This window comes from Caretta caretta, chromosome 18 (genome assembly GCF_965140235.1).
Source record: "Caretta caretta isolate rCarCar2 chromosome 18, rCarCar1.hap1, whole genome shotgun sequence".
Classification (NCBI taxonomy): domain Eukaryota; kingdom Metazoa; phylum Chordata; order Testudines; family Cheloniidae; genus Caretta; species Caretta caretta.
Window position 1 is genome coordinate 17,390,540 of NC_134223.1, and position 19,022 is coordinate 17,409,561.

At 38.3% G+C, this 19,022-nt stretch overlaps 1 protein-coding gene across 9 annotated transcripts in view; it reads right to left on the reverse strand.

The window, feature by feature from the left end:
• Positions 1-2,007: 2,007 nt before the first annotated feature.
• The window catches only part of SLC35E2B (solute carrier family 35 member E2B), a 34,947-nt gene continuing 17,932 nt past the window's right edge, over positions 2,008-19,022 (reverse strand). For all 9 annotated transcript variants that reach the window (XM_075121053.1, XM_075121056.1, XM_075121055.1 and 6 more), the window contains 6 exons: positions 18,207-18,334; positions 14,124-14,244; positions 11,713-11,766; positions 10,812-10,884; positions 8,212-8,357; positions 2,008-7,289 (listed from right to left, as the gene is read on the reverse strand). In XM_075121053.1, the coding sequence (XP_074977154.1) occupies positions 7,052-7,289; positions 8,212-8,357; positions 10,812-10,884; positions 11,713-11,766; positions 14,124-14,244; positions 18,207-18,334 (760 nt within the window). In that variant the 3' untranslated portion in view covers positions 2,008-7,051. The remainder of the gene's footprint in view (positions 7,290-8,211; positions 8,358-10,811; positions 10,885-11,712; positions 11,767-14,123; positions 14,245-18,206; positions 18,335-19,022) is intronic.

The following is a 19,022-nucleotide window of genomic DNA, read 5'->3' on the forward strand; positions in this document are numbered from 1 at the left end:
CAGAATACTATATGAAATATAGAAGAACATCCAAAATATATAATAAATTTCAATTGGTATTCTACTGTTTAACAGTGCAATTAAAACTGCGATTAATCGCTATTAATTTTTTTTTAAGTTAATCGTGAGAGTTAACTGATTAATCGGCAGCCGTAGTAGAAATTAAGGGTAAAGTCCCCATAAAACTAAATTTTGCTTATTTTCAATAACCTCTATTAAAATAAATTTCTCATATAAAATATTTAATTTTTATTTAACAACTTAAGCCAAAATTTTTCCTTGTGGTTCTGTAATGAACTAGGAGGTACTAATTACCTCCAGTTTACCAGCTAAATCCACACCAGATGCCTTACCTGTTTATTCTGGATTGGAAATTTACAGGAAACTGTGTGTCCCCACAGTGAAAAAAACACCACAACTGGGAGTCTCACTGCAAGTGTCAAGAGAAGCCAGGACAGGTATACTGATACGTTCGTTATAATATGGGTCATTCTGACATTAGAGTGCCTCTGTCTGGTTCAGCTTTTATTGCACATATTCTGTCCATAAATAGGACAACTTCAGGTTTCAGAGCTATCATGCTCTGGTAATCTTTTATCAACATTAAAGATTTTTAGATTTTAAGACCAGAAGGTACCATTATGATTATCTAGTCTGACTTCTGGCATGAAAAAAAGGCACAGAAATTTAACCAAGAATTGCTTGCATTAAGCCCTAATTTCTGTTGAGCTAGAGCAACTTTTGATGAGCTAAAGCATCACTGTTAGAAAGACATTAAATTAACAAAATCAAGACACCCAAGTAACCCAAAAGCTCTGAAGTAAAGCAATAAATGTCATAGATCAAGGACAGGTTTCAGAGTAGCAGCCGTGTTAGTCTGTATTCGCAAAAAGAAAAGGAGAACTAGTGGCACCTTAGAGACTAACCCATTTATTTGAGCATAAGCTTTCGTGAGCTACAGCTCACTTCATCGGATGCATTCAGTGGAAAATACAGCGAGGAGATTTATATACACACAGACCATGAAAAGATCAAGGAATGAATGCACACTAGGAGGCAGCACATTGAAAGAACAAGCATTACAAATTCTGACATAATGGTGCCTAGACCTTGAAAACAGGCACTGTGAAGAACAAACAGCAGATGAAGAAAGCCATATATGGTTATAGCAGATTAAGAAATTAGATGACAAAAACCAATCAAAGTGGAATTCAGTTTAATTATATAATTATAACAAAAATTAGCACTGTCAAACAGAAGGGTTGTTGAAACATTAAACCTCACAAACTCTCACCCCAATGAGATACAAATGTATGAATCTTATTTTGCAGATGGGCAAAATTGCTAGGGTGATTAAGCAACTTGCCAAAGGTCTCAAGGCAGTTCACTAGCAGAAATGAGACTGCAATTCAGATGGCATAATCCCCAGTCCCAGACTCTAATGTTTAGACCACACTCCACTCCTAGAGACAGCATTTAGAATCTAAGGATATGACTACACAGGGATAAAAGACCTGCAGCATGGCTGCAGTTGGCCCAGGTCAGCTGACTTGGGCTGACAGGGCTCGGGCAGTGAGGTTAAAAATTGCTGTGTAGACATTTTGGCTCGGACTCCAGCCTAAGCTCTGGGACCATCAACCCTTGCAGATCCTAGAGTTCGGGATCCAGCCCAAACGAACCTGAACATTTACAGCCCCAAAGCCCAAGCAAGCCCCGTGAGTCAGAAATAGCTGACCGGGCCACCATGGGTTTTTTTTTTTAATCCCTTTGTAGACATACTCTAAAAAAGTCCTGACTTGTTAGCTGCTCTACTCACCACAATACGCTGCTCCCCACTTTCCCCAGAAAGAGATTTACATTGTCTAATAGAAAAAGGCTGGTTTGTTTCCTCATCATCCCCAGTATGCCTGGGGTTTGGGAGTTTCGGCTTCATTACTAAGGTACAGTCACTGATCACTGAAGAAAGTTTTCATATATATTTAAATAACCACATTCACAGATAGAAACTTACATGATGGAATTTTTTATTTTTTTCTTAGAAGAAATAATGAATAAAAACATTATACATTAACTTTCTTCTTTTCAAGAATAAGTAAAAAACGAGGATGTTTAATCATGTCTGTTTGCATCATACACAGGAACAATCACGACTGGTATTCACAGGATCAGATATTTATTACAAACAGAATTAACAGTTATATTTAATTGATTATGCATGAGGGATTTTATTTTTTTTTAATAAAGTACTCAAATGTCCTACCTTACATAAACACTGGAATTGTGACTATACAAAATACCTACAAAATAATATGTATCATGTATTTCAGTCCAACATTCGTAGTTTGGTATCAAATACATAAAGGTTTGGCCCTGACATAGAAGCAGCAATTAGAGTTACTGTGTTTTCAAGTTTCTCAGACGCTAAAGTATCTTCCACTTAAAGGACTGCTGAACGGTGAGCCAATACCCTTATCTAGGGTGACCAGAGATCCTCATATTATTGGGACCATCCTGATATTAGGGGCTCTGTCTTACATACAACTATCTCGTTCCCCCGGGGAAAAAAAGGGTCCCGATTTTTCTCACTTGCTATCTGGTCACCCTACTATTACCCACTTGATAAATTCCTCTCTTCTGTAACATACTTATTTAAATCTTCATTTAGAACCCTTTGCCTGCACTGAAACAGCAATTCACTGATTCTTTCTTCTGATCAATGACTAGTTAGCAAAAACTTGGCTCTGAGGGTGCTGAACCATGGCAGCTTTCTGAGGCTTCCAGGAAGCCTTGCTTTATTGCAGTTCAGGAGCTGAAATTCTCTCCAAGTGGATACTGATGACCATTTCTGGTGTCCTGCTCCTCCTTCTCTTCTCCATCCCTTACCGACAGGATAGAGAAGATGTGATTAGATTCTCTCCTAAAAACAGTTAGAAGAGGAGCTGCCCAACTGGGGTAGTTCGAGTCATATTTTCTTAGATAGGGTTACTAATGTGACTAGCAAAATGTGGTTCGGGAAGCTCCATTAAATTAATAAAATGCTGCTTAAATAGGCATGAAGTGTTCAGCTTTCAAGAAGTGGCTTAAAAGCTAAACATTCACCCCAGTTCTGAGGCATCATGTTGGACTGTGCAAAAACTGGGCTTGGGAGCACTTTCATTCCTTAAGACAAACACAAGAGTGATTATAGAGATCTGCAGTGGCTGGAAAGAGAACAAGAGAAAAGAAAATGTCCGAGTTATTTTCAAGACACCTATCCCTTGCTATTGGTATGAGGGGAAACTTAAAAGCAGCTACACTGGGGATATAAAATATTAAACGGTGAACCAGTAAGCATTAGTCTTACTGGTTAACCCACCCTAACCGTTAACTCCCAACCCTAGGCCAGCTGGCTGAAGCAGCCCCAGTCCCGAGCCAGCTGACCTCAGCCCCAGCCCAACCAACCAACCCCAGCCCCTCTCCCTTTAATCGGTTAACCGATTAAACCATGTAATTTTAATTGTTTAAACAGTTAACTTTTTAAACAATATTTACATCTCTAACCTACACCCACTAAAAGACAAAAACATAGGGGAAATAACCTGCAGAAAAGGGGAGAAACTATGAATAAAAGTCAGGAATAGGCCATGAGCTAAAATTTTTAAAACAAACAAAAAAAATATTAGCTTTGATTCATATTTGAAAAAGAAATTATTCCTTATGACTGCTTAAGTAAGTCACTTGTGCTAAAATCCAGGCAGCAGAGTCAATGTACGATAATGGAGTCTTCACAGTAACTCATTTGTACCACAAATGCTACTCAGATTTTTATAAGAAAGTTAGAGAAAGATCAAATTGCAGGGTGACTAGAACACTGGGATCGCTTAGTCATAAGGGGAGAGAGGGATTCAACATGAAATGGTCACAACCTAATTACAATTAACCCAGCATTTTATATCCATGGGGAGATTAATATATATAATAATCATTGTCCAACAGCAGCTTTATTAACCACATCTTCAGATGGCAGATATGTAGTTTTGAGGATAGTATCATCATCGTTAATGTACATAATGAACTGTTTCCTTATATCTGCAAGTCAGTTGGTCCCGTCAGTCAAGCATCAGTATGCCATACTAGGGGTGAGGGGGATTTTAAAATAAATACCCGCCCTATCCTACTGTGATTTATGTTTACCCTGTGGTTTTCAGTATCACTCTCCTTGCCAAATTAGCTAGGTATTTACACAATGGTTTATTTGAAGGCCCTTTGACATCCCAGAAATCCAAGGCGATATATTTATTCTGATGTAGTAAAATCATGCATGCAAAATAAGGATATGCCCTTTGATTTTCAAATAAACATATTATACACTTTGGCAACAGGAAATCTGTCATGTTTTCCAAAGAGAAAACATTAGAGAACTCTGTTCTTGGACTTCAATGGACCTCAAAGGCCTGACTGTTGAGCCACGTAATAATCCAAATCCAAACAATCTTTGCATGCAGTTCGCATATTTTCTCTTTAACAAAAAGGCATATACAATCAAAAAGAAACTGGCAGTGAAAATAATGCATTGGGTAACTTACATCAGGACAAGCTTAAAAAAAAAAAATCAAATGTTTTCATTAAGCCACTTATATTACATCTTAGAATGGCAGTTCATGGAAGATGTGTACTTTTTATAAAAAATATGCTAGACAGTTAAAATATTGGTTCCGTGCACAATTATTGACAATTATCTACCTTTATGTAAGCCAAGAAGTGATACTGGACTTTGAAAATCTCAGTGAAATTGCGACTGTAAATTCTTGGCAGAACGCTAAGTCAACTATTGGAAGGCAGAACTTAAAAATGAGCTTGATCTCAAATAGTCCACAGCTTTACCTATGACTTTGCATCTAGATGACATTCATCAGAAATTTGGCTGATTCACGTAGTTGATTTGGCTAGATGTTGAGCTGTCACAAGGCAAATGGAGCTACAGATCTGTTTATCCCTTGTGTAGATGAGAAAAAATAGTGCCAGGCTGGAAACATATGCCAATTGGCTATGTGCAGAATGTGTCCAATAAATTCTACTGACTATGCTCAATTTATTTATGGGATAGATGGTGGACTCTTTCATATAGACAGACTCTTCTGAAGCTAGCATCTTGTCAAACAGAACTCCAAGCTTAACTTTTTATTTCCCTAAAGGGATCTAGACATGCAGCAGATTTGCCCAAATAAGTAAACAGGTCTAAAGAGACCACTACAATTGCAAGTTATATCTAACAGCTAAAAGGAAACAGTTTTATATTGCAGCACGTCCACTCTACATTAACTACTGGATTTTTAAACAATGCATAGCTTTGTTTCGGTGTGTTCCCAATATCCCTGACCTTACAGCACAGACCACTCTCCAGATCATGTCAGATGGTCAGACACAAAGCTAGTGCAAACATTAGTGTGTAGGCAGTAAAAAAGGATGAACAATTTGAGAATAATACCTTAGCTTTGTTTTTTATTCCCAATTTTTCACAGCCCAAACTCTTCATGATCCCCAGATTGCATCTTGTTTGGATTTGTTACTTGTAGTTTAATGCTTTGGTTTACTGGAGAAAAGCACTTATTGTTTGCAGTTGGAGGGGCAATTTCTTTTATATTAAAAGCCCTATATGAGTGAGCAAATCCATCACTTTGTTTGAGAGTGAAATCTGGCTGTACCACAGATCAAGTTGCTATATTTTTGTCTGGTAAAAGTTAGACATGCCTATGGCATGATACACTGTGCTTCACGGCACTGATTTGGGTTTCACTAACATTAGGTAAAACCAGGACTACACCGGTTATTGTAGGGAATTTCTAAATCTTGATTGATGACCATGGCTGCCCTATGGAGAGAGAGGCCTATGCTGTAATTCTGACAACAATGAAGAAAGATTTAGCGTTTTTTAAAAGTGAAATAATCAAAATGAAGCTGAAGCTTTCTACCTTCTTTCTCTCAAAGCACTGATTTTTTTTTAACATTATATCATGCAAAATTAAAAAAAAAAACTTAAAAGAAACAGACATCAGAATATTCTCAATTTAAGGTTAAAACTCTATCCATTCTGACTTATCACTGTAACAGGACATACTAAAATATTTGAGCACAAAAGCTAAAGACAGTTGTAACCCCGAATTTCAAGAAGTCTATTGTTTTTTTACTGCTCTCCTATAGATTAAAACAAACAAACTCATTCCCCTCTTGCCTCAAAAATATTTTATGATAAATTACAATGCAAAGGAAACTTTTGTATTTCTAAAATTAAGACAGTACTTACTATAGAAATGCTGATGCCTCATTTATTTCTGAAAATTTCCAGTGGTTTTTGCCTGATAGCAACTATACTTATTTGTGTTGACTCCTAGTTTATAGGCATGTGTGCGTGTTTCATTTTTGCAGAAACATGCATGTGGTCGGTACCCAGGCAAACTGCAATGCTCCAGTTGTTAGAGAATTTCAAAGGAAAGCAAAATTCTCTTTGCTGGCTTTATACTCAAGAGTAGCTGCCTATTTTCATCATTTACACCAACAGCTGTGTAAGCAAAAATTACTGATTTTGTCTTTCAAAGTGCTTTCTCCCAGATCCTCTCCATGCACACAGGCAGTCTAGGATGTTTAAGAAGAGTGGCAACTAGACATTTTTTTCCTCCGCACTAGTTTCATCCTACTGCAAGCATGCAGAAAACAGGGATGGGTCATGTTATCACATTACTTTGGTGGGGCTGGGGCACAAGTTATTTTTCCATCTGACACTGAAGTTTTATCTCCAGTATAGTCTTGTTATTTATTTGCAGAGTCAAGAAAGGAGTATGACGCCAATGTTTACCATATTGGATTACTCTTGGTCTTCTGTTCTACATGTCAGTTTCTAGTAAGCCAGGGCTTATAGGATCTTCTCCTTTTTTCCTTCTCTGCAGTGAAGTCCATTCTTTCACCTGTTGTGAATTCAAAGAAACCAAGCATTGCCAACAGCTAGGGTAGCGTCCATTTAAGAGAGAGTTCCTCTGAGTTATGTCAGGTTGTGGTAGAAGAATTAAGAGCCGTATCACTCATATGGCTTTAAATCCTTGGATATTAGTGGCTTGGTATCTTCAGTTGTGTTCTGTGAGGCTGCCACTGCCAGGCTTTGTATTGTTTCTTGCTGATGTTGCTTTGCCTTGTTATATAGCAAAACGCCAATTGTTACTAGAACTGTCCCAATGGCTGAGAGGCTTGTAATTTTGTTACCAAACACAATAATACTTAGCCAGATTGACAACGCATGCTTCACAGTACTAGCAACACTGAAACAACAAAACACAAATATTAAGGACTGAAAGGCTTTGACACACACAATATATTCAAAAAGAAGAGTACTTGTGGCACCTTAGAGACTAACCAATTTATTTGAGCATGAGCTTTCGTGAGCTACAGCTCACTTAAGTGCTCACGAAAGCTCATGCTCAAATAAATTGGTTAGTCTCTAAGGTGCCACAAGTACTCCTTTTCTTTTTGCAAAGACAGACTAACATGGCTGTTACTCTGAAACCTGACAATATATTCAGTATGCTCTAATCACACTTGGATCTTTCGGTGCTTTATCTTGCAGAAAGTCAGATTCCACTTTTCCTACTTAGGCAAATAAAAAAGTGACTGTGGAATTCTTTAAGTATCAGCAATTACATTTGCATAATATCCCTAAACTGAGAGCTAGTGGGAATAATTAAAGTCACCAAGTAAGAGACATGCTATTTTTTGAAAAGCGTACAATAGAATGTCACTAATTCTCCCTTGGCTAATCCACTTACCTACTCATTCCCACCAGAAAACTGGCAGTATTAGCAAATATTTTAAAATTAGAATCACATACCTAAAACTTCATTCAGCAATTTGTAAGTGTATCCCTATGTAGTTGCTTATTTATGTGAAATGAGGCCAAGAACTGTGCGTATCTGTCCCACAAGCATAATGCCAAGGGTCAAATCCTGTTTTCCTTACACACAAAAGCAGTAGTCCCTTTGCAACCAATGGTACTACTCATACAAGGAAAGTACAAGGATTTGGCCCTATGTTTGCTTTTAGGATTTGGAAAACATCCTTATTAATTTGGACTACATATAGAATTTATTTTATTTATTCCACCATATAGCATTTTCAATCAGTTACCTGTATGAGATGGTCTAAGGACGGAAAGAACAATAATTTTGACACAATCTATAATTTTACCTGAAAGTTACAGGAGAAATCTTTCCCATCAAGGCATATGCTGTAACACTCTGCAAATGGAACAAGACTCCATCTATTAGGAGCAGTACAATGACATCTTGGTTGTAACTGAAACGCCTTCCACTTTTCCCAATCACTGGCACATCCTAAAGCCAAAGAATGGAACAGGATTTTAAGAGTCTAGCTGTGTCCTGTTTTCTTTTACAAGCAAACATAGGCTAGGCAACTTAAATTTTACTCCTAGGCCTAAGGGAGACACTTCTTTATACTGGAAATAAAGACAGGAATATTTAATCTAATTTTCAGAAGTAGGAGATGGAATGTTTATACCCTTCATGTTTTATCTTCTCTGCAGGAGAGCCTAAGCCCTATCTATCTGAACTTTTCATTATTTGTCACTTATCCTGTGTGATATTTCCTCCTTTGAATATTAACATGTTACAACAAAAAGCTTCTCTATTAACCCTCCACCAACCCTGACACCTAGCCTCACGTGAAGTTATTATGACAGATTTAATTTTGTAACTGTTGATGTAATTTGATTGTCATGATGACTTGGTCCATTCACAATGAGATGAGTTCGTAACCCACCCTAAACAGAGCACACTGACCCTGAGTTAGTGTCCAAACTCATCCCCTCTCAGTATCTACCCTGAATTCATGTTGAGGTCTTAACCAGCTATTATAACACTACTAATGAAAGGTTTTAGCACCAAAATCTCAGGTGATTCAGCAGAAGAACTCTCTATTCCTGTAAAGAGCCTAAAGTCTGCCAATCTGTTGTAGTCATCTAGCACAGGAATTTATGGTAATCAGAATTAGAGGCATACGTTCTCTCACTATTGCTGCTCTCTTCCTCCCTTTGTATATGAAATGGTGATCACACAAGAGGATTTTAAAGAGAACCAAGAACCATGCATCTTCTGAATTAAACACTGATGTGTGCAAGCACCGCATGGGGATATTTTTGAAGACATCTTTAATCTAGCTAGCATGGTTACAATAATTGCTTTTGTGACAGATATTGTAACTGCCTACAGGATCTTTGGTGGAACATATCATATTAAGTTTATATATCACTGTGGTCCAGGGATTGTATGCAGGATTGTGATCTACTGCATGATGGAGGATTATCACAGCTCTTCCAGGAACCAAAACCAGTAGGGGGTTATTAAGATGACTCACATAGGATTTAAACACATCCAGAGGGGTACCACCCTTTGGTATCCACGCATATGCTGGTTCAAACTGGATTTTCCAGAGACCAAGTAACAAACAAAGAAAGGGTTCTGGCAAAGAAGGACTGCAGTTAAAATGACTCAAGGCCTTCTTTCTGATCCAGCAAACAGGATCTTCTCTCCAAGGGGGGACAACCCTTGTTGAAGCGTTGGAAGGACTTTGTCCTCTTAGGGCCCCAATACACTGACGTGTGACCTTTAATAAGCTTTCAGCATGCATATAGGAACTTCCATTGTTTTGTATAGGTTTTCTCAGTAAAGCTTTTGCTTTAAGAATGAATGTGCTTGATTAGAAGGAACCGTGAAGTAATTTGTAGCTGCTGGCAATACACTGTTCATAGCCATTGGGAGAAAACAAAGCACAGGTGCTCACATGTAGGCAGACTGGCTTGCTGGGGACCTTACAGTGCAAGGCAGGGAGCTGTGCAGCCTTCAAACCCCAGTCACGGGGTAGAGAAACGCAAGTCTCCACCCCAAGAGAGGTGATGGCTAGGGAGCCAGACACCTTAAGTAAGTGCCTTCAAGGGACCATGGAGGGGAATATGGGTGCAGTTACTCTGAAACTATGATTGCATTTATCTCCTCTGTTGTCATACATAAGGTAATAGGACAGGTTTATCTATCATTATTTTTGCTATTCTATCACTATCTTACCACAGCATATCATACTTTCATGTACTGTTAATTAAGTCAACTTTTTTCTGCTGCATTTGGTTAATGCAGTTTAATGGTTGGAACACAGAAATGGGAGCTAGGAACCACACAGTTCTACCCAGCCTCTAACAAATTGTATCTACTATGCCTCAATTTCTTCTTTTATAATTAAGGTTACAAGTACCATGTGAATACAAAGTGCTATTATCCAAGAAGCCTACAAACATTAGGATTTATTTTTTAAGTCTTCAAGTGTCTGCCTCTTTGGGTATTACCTCATCCACCTTGCCCCTTTGGAGGCATTTATTCAGACTAAATTACTTGCTCCCTAAACTCCTGAAACAAACTTTCTCTTTCTGGTTTACTTGTCATGTCATATCTATATGAAACTGCTTCTTAAAACATAATTTTCTGGATCTCTTGCTTAAACACCACAAGTAAACAGGGATGCATGCCAGCATGATTGTACGGAAGGGGAAAAGAAAACTGAAAGTTAGCCATTTGGACAAATCAAACAGCAACATTAATAAGAAAAGGAGTACTTGTGGCACCTTAGAGACTAACCAATTTATTTGAGCAGCTCATGCTCAAATAAATTGGTTAGTCTCTAAGGTGCCACAAGTACTCCTTTTCTTTTTGTGAATACAGACTAACACGGCTGTTCCTCTGAAGCAACATTAATCTTTGTTAACAAATAAAAATTCTTACCATGAAAAATATCCAAGCTGGAATGAGCATAATAACTGCAGCAGCACTTGTGTAAAACTGAAGTTCTGGAGCACTATAAATGGAAATCAAATAATACAAAAATAAATATTTTAAAAGCTTTTCCTTAACTGTAACAGAAAGAAAGCTGTATTACATTTAAATAGAAATCTCTACACTGACACTTTACAGTGGTCAAAAAACCTTTTAAAAGCTTCATGGAAGATAAATTCAAAGTTTCTGAAAGAACTAACAAAGTTTGCTTTCCATGCTGGCTGAGATGGTCTTGAATTTAATAGGCAAGCTGTTTTTAAAAAACAAATTCAGTTTAAAAAAAATTGTGTTTATGGAATTGCTTCTGAACAACACACTGTAGTGTTCATTTAACATTCTGTATCGTTTGTTTTTAAAGGTGTTGTAATTGTGGATAGGCAGAATTTGCTGCAATAATTGATTACTGATTCATGCGTTCTGTATTGTTCATGCCTTCGTGTACTGTTCATGAGTTTTAAACTGTGGAATGGAAATTAAGGGCCTGTTTCTGCAAGCCTACTGATTTCAGTGGGAGTTCTATGCAGATGGAGGGCTTCCAGGTTTGGGCCCCAAGGAGTTATTTTTGTGTTTGGGAGTAAGTGACTGTCATTTTAGGTATCCTGAGGGAATTTCTGGTTGATCATGATTTCATCTCCCCAGCAAATGCTTATGGGTATTTTGGATACAAAAGTTTTTCCTCCCACTCCTGACACACAATCATTTAAAGTATATAGGATACCTGTCATCAGCAAACTACATAGAGAAGACAGAAAGTCTTGTCCCAGTCCCACATGACTATAAACAAGTAGTTCCCAGATGTTTCCTGGGACCGTTCTGTACGCTGTATATTTGAAATATTATAGATACTTACGAAAACCTATATTTGTCTCCACTGAGCAGCTTTTTGGAAAAAACATTTTGCAAACTGGGGAAATAAAAATAAAAAAAATTGTCTGTAGGTGCCATTTATAATGAACAGATGAAGCAATGAACTTAACGGTAATTTCCATAAGACACAAAATGAGGTTTTCGATAAAATACTTGCTGACAGTCACATACAACTTCAGATTTACACTGGGTTTTCTTCTATTTCATGCATTTAAACAGATCACAACAAAGATGTATTCAGAAAGAAGTCCTTTAGTAAGCAATTTAACTTCTTTTGCTGTGTGTGTGTGTGTGTGTATATATATATATATAAAATAAATGCATATCCTATAACATACTGTAAAAAGTTTTTATATCCTGTTTTAAATTTAATTAATTTGCTTTAAAATTCACATTTTATAAATAGCACACGATTCACTATTAAGTAATACACTTTTTAAAAAGAAATGAAAGCAAGATCAGAGAATTACAGAAGGCACCATAACACAATTACTGTATTGAACAAAATCTTCCCAGACTTATAAAGTTACCACAATACAACAATATTAAAATGATATATGGTATAACAACTGCACTACTTTTTTCTTTTAACCAGTTAAGTCTCAGATTCATATATTACTGTCTTTGGAATATATACAAAACACCAATCTACTCCACACATTCTATATAAATATTGACATACTGCAAGTGAAGATGCTAATTTACATTTTTGCATTGCCTTATTAACTTTTAACATTCAGAAGCAGCATAAGGTTCCTTTGCAGTTAACATTGTAAATATAAATGATTTAGACTTTAAATTTTCAAGTGCTTCACAGAGAACTGAACTAAAATACTCTTTATTTTTCTTTTACTGTTCAGCTGTGCTCTAGGAAACAGTGATAAAAATTAAAACAAGACAAGAATATCCAGCCTGTGATGGTGTAGTGCACTGACATGGGCATTTAGAACAAATGAGTACGTAGGTTATTCAGTATTCAGACTAATCTACAACACTGCAATTAACCAAAAGCAGAAGCACACACCTGATTTGCAGGTACATAATTTTAAAAATAAAAAATGCACACACTCTCTCATGCCTGTACTTGCATCTGCCTTGAGATATAGACACAAATTATTTGAAATATAGGCTGGAGGCATCACTGTCTTGCACCTTGTATATTTATTTATACTTGTGCTAAGTGAATACAAATGAACATGTGTGGAGAATCAGGCCTACTATCATCTTATCTGCCTATTTTGTTTTAACACAGGGATGGATATCTGGACTCCAATTAGATCTAAAAGGCAAAACTTTTAAAGGAAATGACAGACGCTGGACATGAATACTAATCCAAATACAACCATGGCAAGAACCAGTGTCCCCTGTAAACAATTCTGGACCACAGAATTTGACATTTCGTAAACAAACATTCCCAGCAGTCTATTACACTGATTATTTTTGAATTGCTCACCATTTAATGGAGACATGCAACTGAAGAGTTTTGTAGACAATCTCGACTGCCTTAAACATATTTAAGAATCAGAAAGTTCTCCGCATTTTAGTTTATTTATTTTACCTTGCAATCAGATACGAAAAGGCTTTCTTTACAGAGAGAAAAGTGTTCTTATAAATAGAAATTTATTAGAAAACTGTCATGGCTTTCTGATTACTTTTTTAACTACAGTCAATGATTTACCATGCCTGAAGTTTTCCATTTTCTTGTGTTATCTGAACTCATTGTTAACCTAGCATATTAAAATATTACCCCAATAACCTAACTTAGGAGTATTTCAATTATCTTATTAGCAACATTAAAAATATATATCTGCTCAACCTGAAGTTTAGAGGTGCTAGTGCTCTTCCATACTATATTAGTTGCAACTTATTTGTGCATTACTAGTTTTACGCATTTGGCAATTCTTCCATAACATGGTCACATATTTTATTAAAAAAAAACATAAGCAACTTATATTAACCCTTTGTGTTCACCAGCAATAAGAACCTGCAGTTGACTGGCTCTGTCCCACCCTCCGCCTCGTAGTTAAAAGACAAAGCTACCACCGGCTACAAACCAGGACACTACTAGTCACAAATGACAAAATGGTTGCATGCTGGTAATCCCTTGTAAATAGACTTTGTCAAGAATCATGAACGGAGATAATTCAATTGTACACGACTTTGTAGCATAGGAGTTGTTCTATTCTTTATCCACTGTGTTCTGACAGGTATGGCATTCTCACCTCTAAGAGCACTATGTTTTCTATTAAGAAATAGATATCTGAATACCAAGAATTAAAATACTGTATGGGAAACACCAGCTGAACTGTACAGCCTGGGACAAGATATGGCTTAGTTTACAAATAAACTAACAATTCCTTCTCTGCTCCACATGCAACCTTCATCAGGCCTCACCAGTCCATGATGTTAGTAGACAAAGCTGCCGAAAAACCCAGAATGTTGAAACTGATTTCAGTGGCTGTACATAGAGCTAATCCTCCCATGACAGGAATGAGAGACAGATTCACCAGCAATCCTGTAAGTAAAAAAATAAATAAATAAAAATTGGCTTTAAACCAGAGCTGAGTGAGTAATGGATTTTTCTGTTTGCTAGCAGTTCCAATTTAAAAAAAAAAAATCAATAATTTTGGGTCACACAAAAACTAATTTTTGGGGAATTTCAGCAAAAGGAAAAAATTGAAAAATATCTGTTTCAAGTTGAACAAAATGTTCTGTTCTACATAAAACTTTTGTTTCTATTTTGAGTGCTTAATGTTTTTGCATCTTTTAAAATAAAATTGAAGGTAATTTCAAAATGAAAACATCAAAATGTTTCATTTCAAAAATGTCAAAATGAATCATTGTATGCAGTACTGAGCCCTGTCAGTCCCAGGAAATTAGTGAGACAATGTGGGTGAGAACTTTTATTGGACCAGCGTCTGTTGGTGAAAGCGACAAGCTTCAAAGCTTACACAGAGCTCTTTTTCGGGTCTGGTTTTTCCAGAATATATCCTAGTTATGATATACTTTGTACCACGTATGCCTTGTGAGGTATCACTGGAAAAGTCATAATCTGTTGAACATTACTGTCCTGTTGAAATGTGTGTGTCACTACATATGAAGTTATGAGATTTTGCTATATGTTTGTTACTGAAACGTGTTGAGAGTCTGGGAAATGCCCACAGACCAGCTCCTTAGAAATAACAAAGGAACTGTGAACACAAATCTTACATGTCAAGCCTCATGTACACAAAAGCAAGAAATTACAATTCATATGAAGGACTGAATGCTGGGCAAGTAGGCAATGGGGCTGCCCAGGACTGGATTTACCATGAAACTAACCATCCGGTGGCACGGAGCCCCCAGTGACGGGAGGGCGGGGGGAAGGGGGGGCAAAAATGCAGGACAAATCTCATCTCACAACCTGTACCTGAGTCCTGGCCGGCAGCATAGCAGGGCTCAGGCAGGCTGCATGCATGCTATGGCCGGTGGCCCCATGCTGCTCCTGTAAGCATCCAGCTACTGGCATGTCTCTGTGCGCCCCCGGTGGGGGGGGAGGTGCCCGCCCTGGGTAGCTCACGGAGACCCACTGCCCCCTTCACCCCAAGGGGTGCACATAGACGTGCCAGCAGCAGGGCTAAGGTGGCTCCCTGCCTGTTCTGCCTCTCTCCCTCCATGCAGTGCCGCTCCTGGAAGTGGCTGGCATGTCCCTGCAGCTGCTGGGGGGGTCTCTGTGGGCTGCTCCCGCCCCGAGCGCCGACACTGCAGCTCCCATTGGCCAGGAACTGCAGCCAATGAGAGCTGCAGGGGCAGCACTTGTGGGCAGCGGCGCGCAGAGACTCCTTGGCCCCCCGCCTAGGAGCTGCTGCCAAAGGGGTGTGTGCGCCGGTGGCTTTGGGAGCTGCATCTCCTGAGGTAAGCGCTGCTCCCCTGCCCTCCTCCCACACTCCAACCCCCTGCCCCAGCCCAGAGCCTGCACCCCAACTTCCTCCCAGAGCCCAACCCCCACACTCTCTCCTTCACCCCAACCCCCTGCCGCAATCAAGGTACCTCACTTTATTTTAAAATACTTCCCATTACTTATAATATAGGGGGAGGATGAAGAAAAAAAGAATGAAAAATGGGGGCGGGGGGGAGGAAGATGTAAGAGAATGATCTTTTTCTTGGCTGGGTCCCAAGGGAGGGGCCCTGAAAATGAAGCTGTGCACAGGGCCCCACTAACTCTATATCCGCCATTGGGGCTGCCTAACCCCAGGACATAGTAAAGATTTTTCCAGCACCTGGAGGAGAGTATAAAATAAGGGACAGTGACATCATCAGGCCCCCTCTCTTCCCCAACCTTTACTGAAGGCAAGAAGATCACTTGGAAGACAAAGACACATTTGAACTGGGAGAAGTGGTCCTAACTGGAAGAGGTTTCCAGTTAGCACAGACTGTTGTAGGCTTTTGGGTCAGAGAAACCTTCAAATCTGACTTAACTTGATAAACTTTAGGAATTAGACTGAGATTTTATCTTTACTTTCTTTTTGTAACCAATTCTGATCTTCAAGATTATGTCATTTATAATTACTTGAAATCTATTTTTCTGTAGCTAATAACTTATTTTTATGTTTTATCTAAGCCAGTGTGTTTTTGACTGCAGTTTGGGGAATCTACTCAGGTTACAAAGGCTGGAGCATATTCATACCCTTTGATGGAACAACAAACTAATTAATGAGTTTACCCTGATCAAAGCGGTTTTAAGCAGTTTAAAATGGACATTTCTGGGGTGCAAGTCTGGACTAGGAATATGCGGGTGTTGCCCTGTATGTAATTCAAGAGTGGTTGTGCACAGCACTCTGGTATATGTCTGTGGGTGACTTGCATACTAGAGGGCTGGGGTGGGCGGGCAGAGCGGCCGCTCACATAACAAAGCAGGGCATAGTGCATTCCAGACTGTAGAGTTAAGAGGGCACAACGATCCAACAATCCAGATTGTACTCTGGGGCATGTCACAATTACTTCACGCACCCTGTCTTTCTAAAATGAATAATTACGACAGAGTTTTTTTTCCCTGAACAATTCACCTAACCAGAAAGGAAATCATGAATTGTTTCAGTGTTGCTGAATCTGCCTTTTTTCAGTGAAAAAATTCTGGCCAAAAAAATTCATCCAGCTCTACTTTACATTACTGTACTTACAAAAATGCAAGGTAGCCTGTTTCCTCTTGTTTTTTCCTCCCCCCCCCGATGTTCTGGTTTAACTTGGATTTAAACTTGGAGAGTGGTCAGTTTAGATGAGCTATTACCAGCAGGAGAGTGAGTTTGTGTGTGTATGGGGGTGGGGGGGATGTGAGAAAACCTGGATCTATGCAGGAAATAGCCCGACTTGATTATGTAAAGAGTTGTCACTTTGGATGGGCTAGCACCAGCAGGAGAGTGAATTTGTGTGGGGGGGGGGAGGGTGAGAAAACCTGGATTTGTGCTGGAAATGGCCCACCTGTTGATCACTTTAGATAAGCTATTACCAGCAGGACAGTGGGGTGGGAGGAGGTATTGTTTCATATTCTCTGTGTGTGTATAAAGTCTGCTGCAGTTTCCACGGTATGCATCTGATGAAGTGAGCTGTAGCTCACGAAAGCTCATGCTCAAATAAATTGGTTAGTCTCTAAGGTGCCACAAGTACTCCTTTTCTTTTTACAAAACTACATGCGTCAGATAATACAAATTTAGAAAAACTTAATGAGCTCCATCTTAACTTGTTTAGTAATGACTCCTCTCATTTCAAAACTAATGGATATTTTAGTTTCAATCAAAGGAGATTTCAGACAAGCTGTTGACCTGCACTTAAAGATATTATAGGTGTACTGAGTTACCAGCACATCTGCCCTGCAGAGGTAAATTAAAATTGACCTTCTCCAGCCTTGGTTTTCTTGTCAGTGTCCTCAAATGGCAGAAGAAATTAATATTTGCCCTCCATCCCTGCAATGGTGCTAATCCTCCTTCCTCTGGCTTCATTCAGTCCTCAACCCCTCAGACTTCATGTCAGGAAGAATTCACATTGCTGATTAGGGCAAGGTCCCTCAAAGACGAGAAGATTGGAATGCAATTGCAATTCAGTGGTGATTATGAAAAAGCATTTAAGAGGCCAGTTTTATTTTTTAGCCTCAGGCTGGACACAGTGAAGACACTCAAGATTTTTAAAATGCTCGTCAGATCAGCAGCTTTCCACACGGGAAGAACATACACATAAACATCATTTTTAAAAAAATGTATCTAAAATATTGTAACAGTATTTTTTTTTTTGGATCAGAAAAGCAAATTTCCAACCAACACTGTCCTTTGACAAATTACTTTTTATACGGTCCTTGCCTGCTCAATTTATAGTTGAGACTCTGTTCAATAAGGACAACTTTTCCAGCTGCATTAATCACTAAACAACTCAGATGGAATCTCTTTATCAATCGCCAAATAGCCCACATTACATTGCAAAATGATAACATTCCAACAAACTACTTACCAGTGTATTCCCCTAAAATCATCCGGGACATAATGACAGTAAAAATAGGTGCAGAGCTTTTAACTGTTTCAGCAAATGAAACAGCCACATTTTTCAAGCTTACTAGACCTAAAACCACTGTTGCAAACCTGAAAGAGAGACATACAAAGTCAAGCAGAGACAGTAAAACAACGCTTAAAAGGCACATTTTAGCTTTAGATGCTTAACATAATTTAGTTACCGTGCCACAATTTTTAAATATACACATTTGTGGTATAGTAACTAAATTATGTATGCTACATTTAAGCTTCCTATTTCATCAGAATGAAAGGTCACTTCCATTCAGTTTCCTTTTAAATCATAAAACACAACAGTGCTGAAAGACTCTGTTCAATAGCTGCTACCAGTTTAGTAAAAAACAGTTTAGACTTGAAGCGAAGGTGAGCCCAAACAATGTTTTAATAGCCTCTCATCAGGCATGATATATAGTCTTGCTCTGTCCAAGGCTATAGCAAATACTTTCTTTTAAAGGTGTAGGTTTAAAAACAAAATGTAATTTTATAAATATTTTAAATAACTTCTGATACAAATTGCTGGGAAAGGATAATAGGAGGACACAGCAACACCACAATAAGTAGTAATAATCAGAACGAGAACAAAGTACTAGTCTTACAGAGAAGAGAAACATCACATCACCAAAAGAAAACATTGAGAGAGAGAGATTTTTTTTAGATGGCAGATTAAAACCGATGGAGTGCAAAGAGTTTCAAAGACTTGTTTTTCAGAAGAAAAGAGGTGTTTAGAAAGAGCAACTAAAGGATGGATGGATCATTGTGA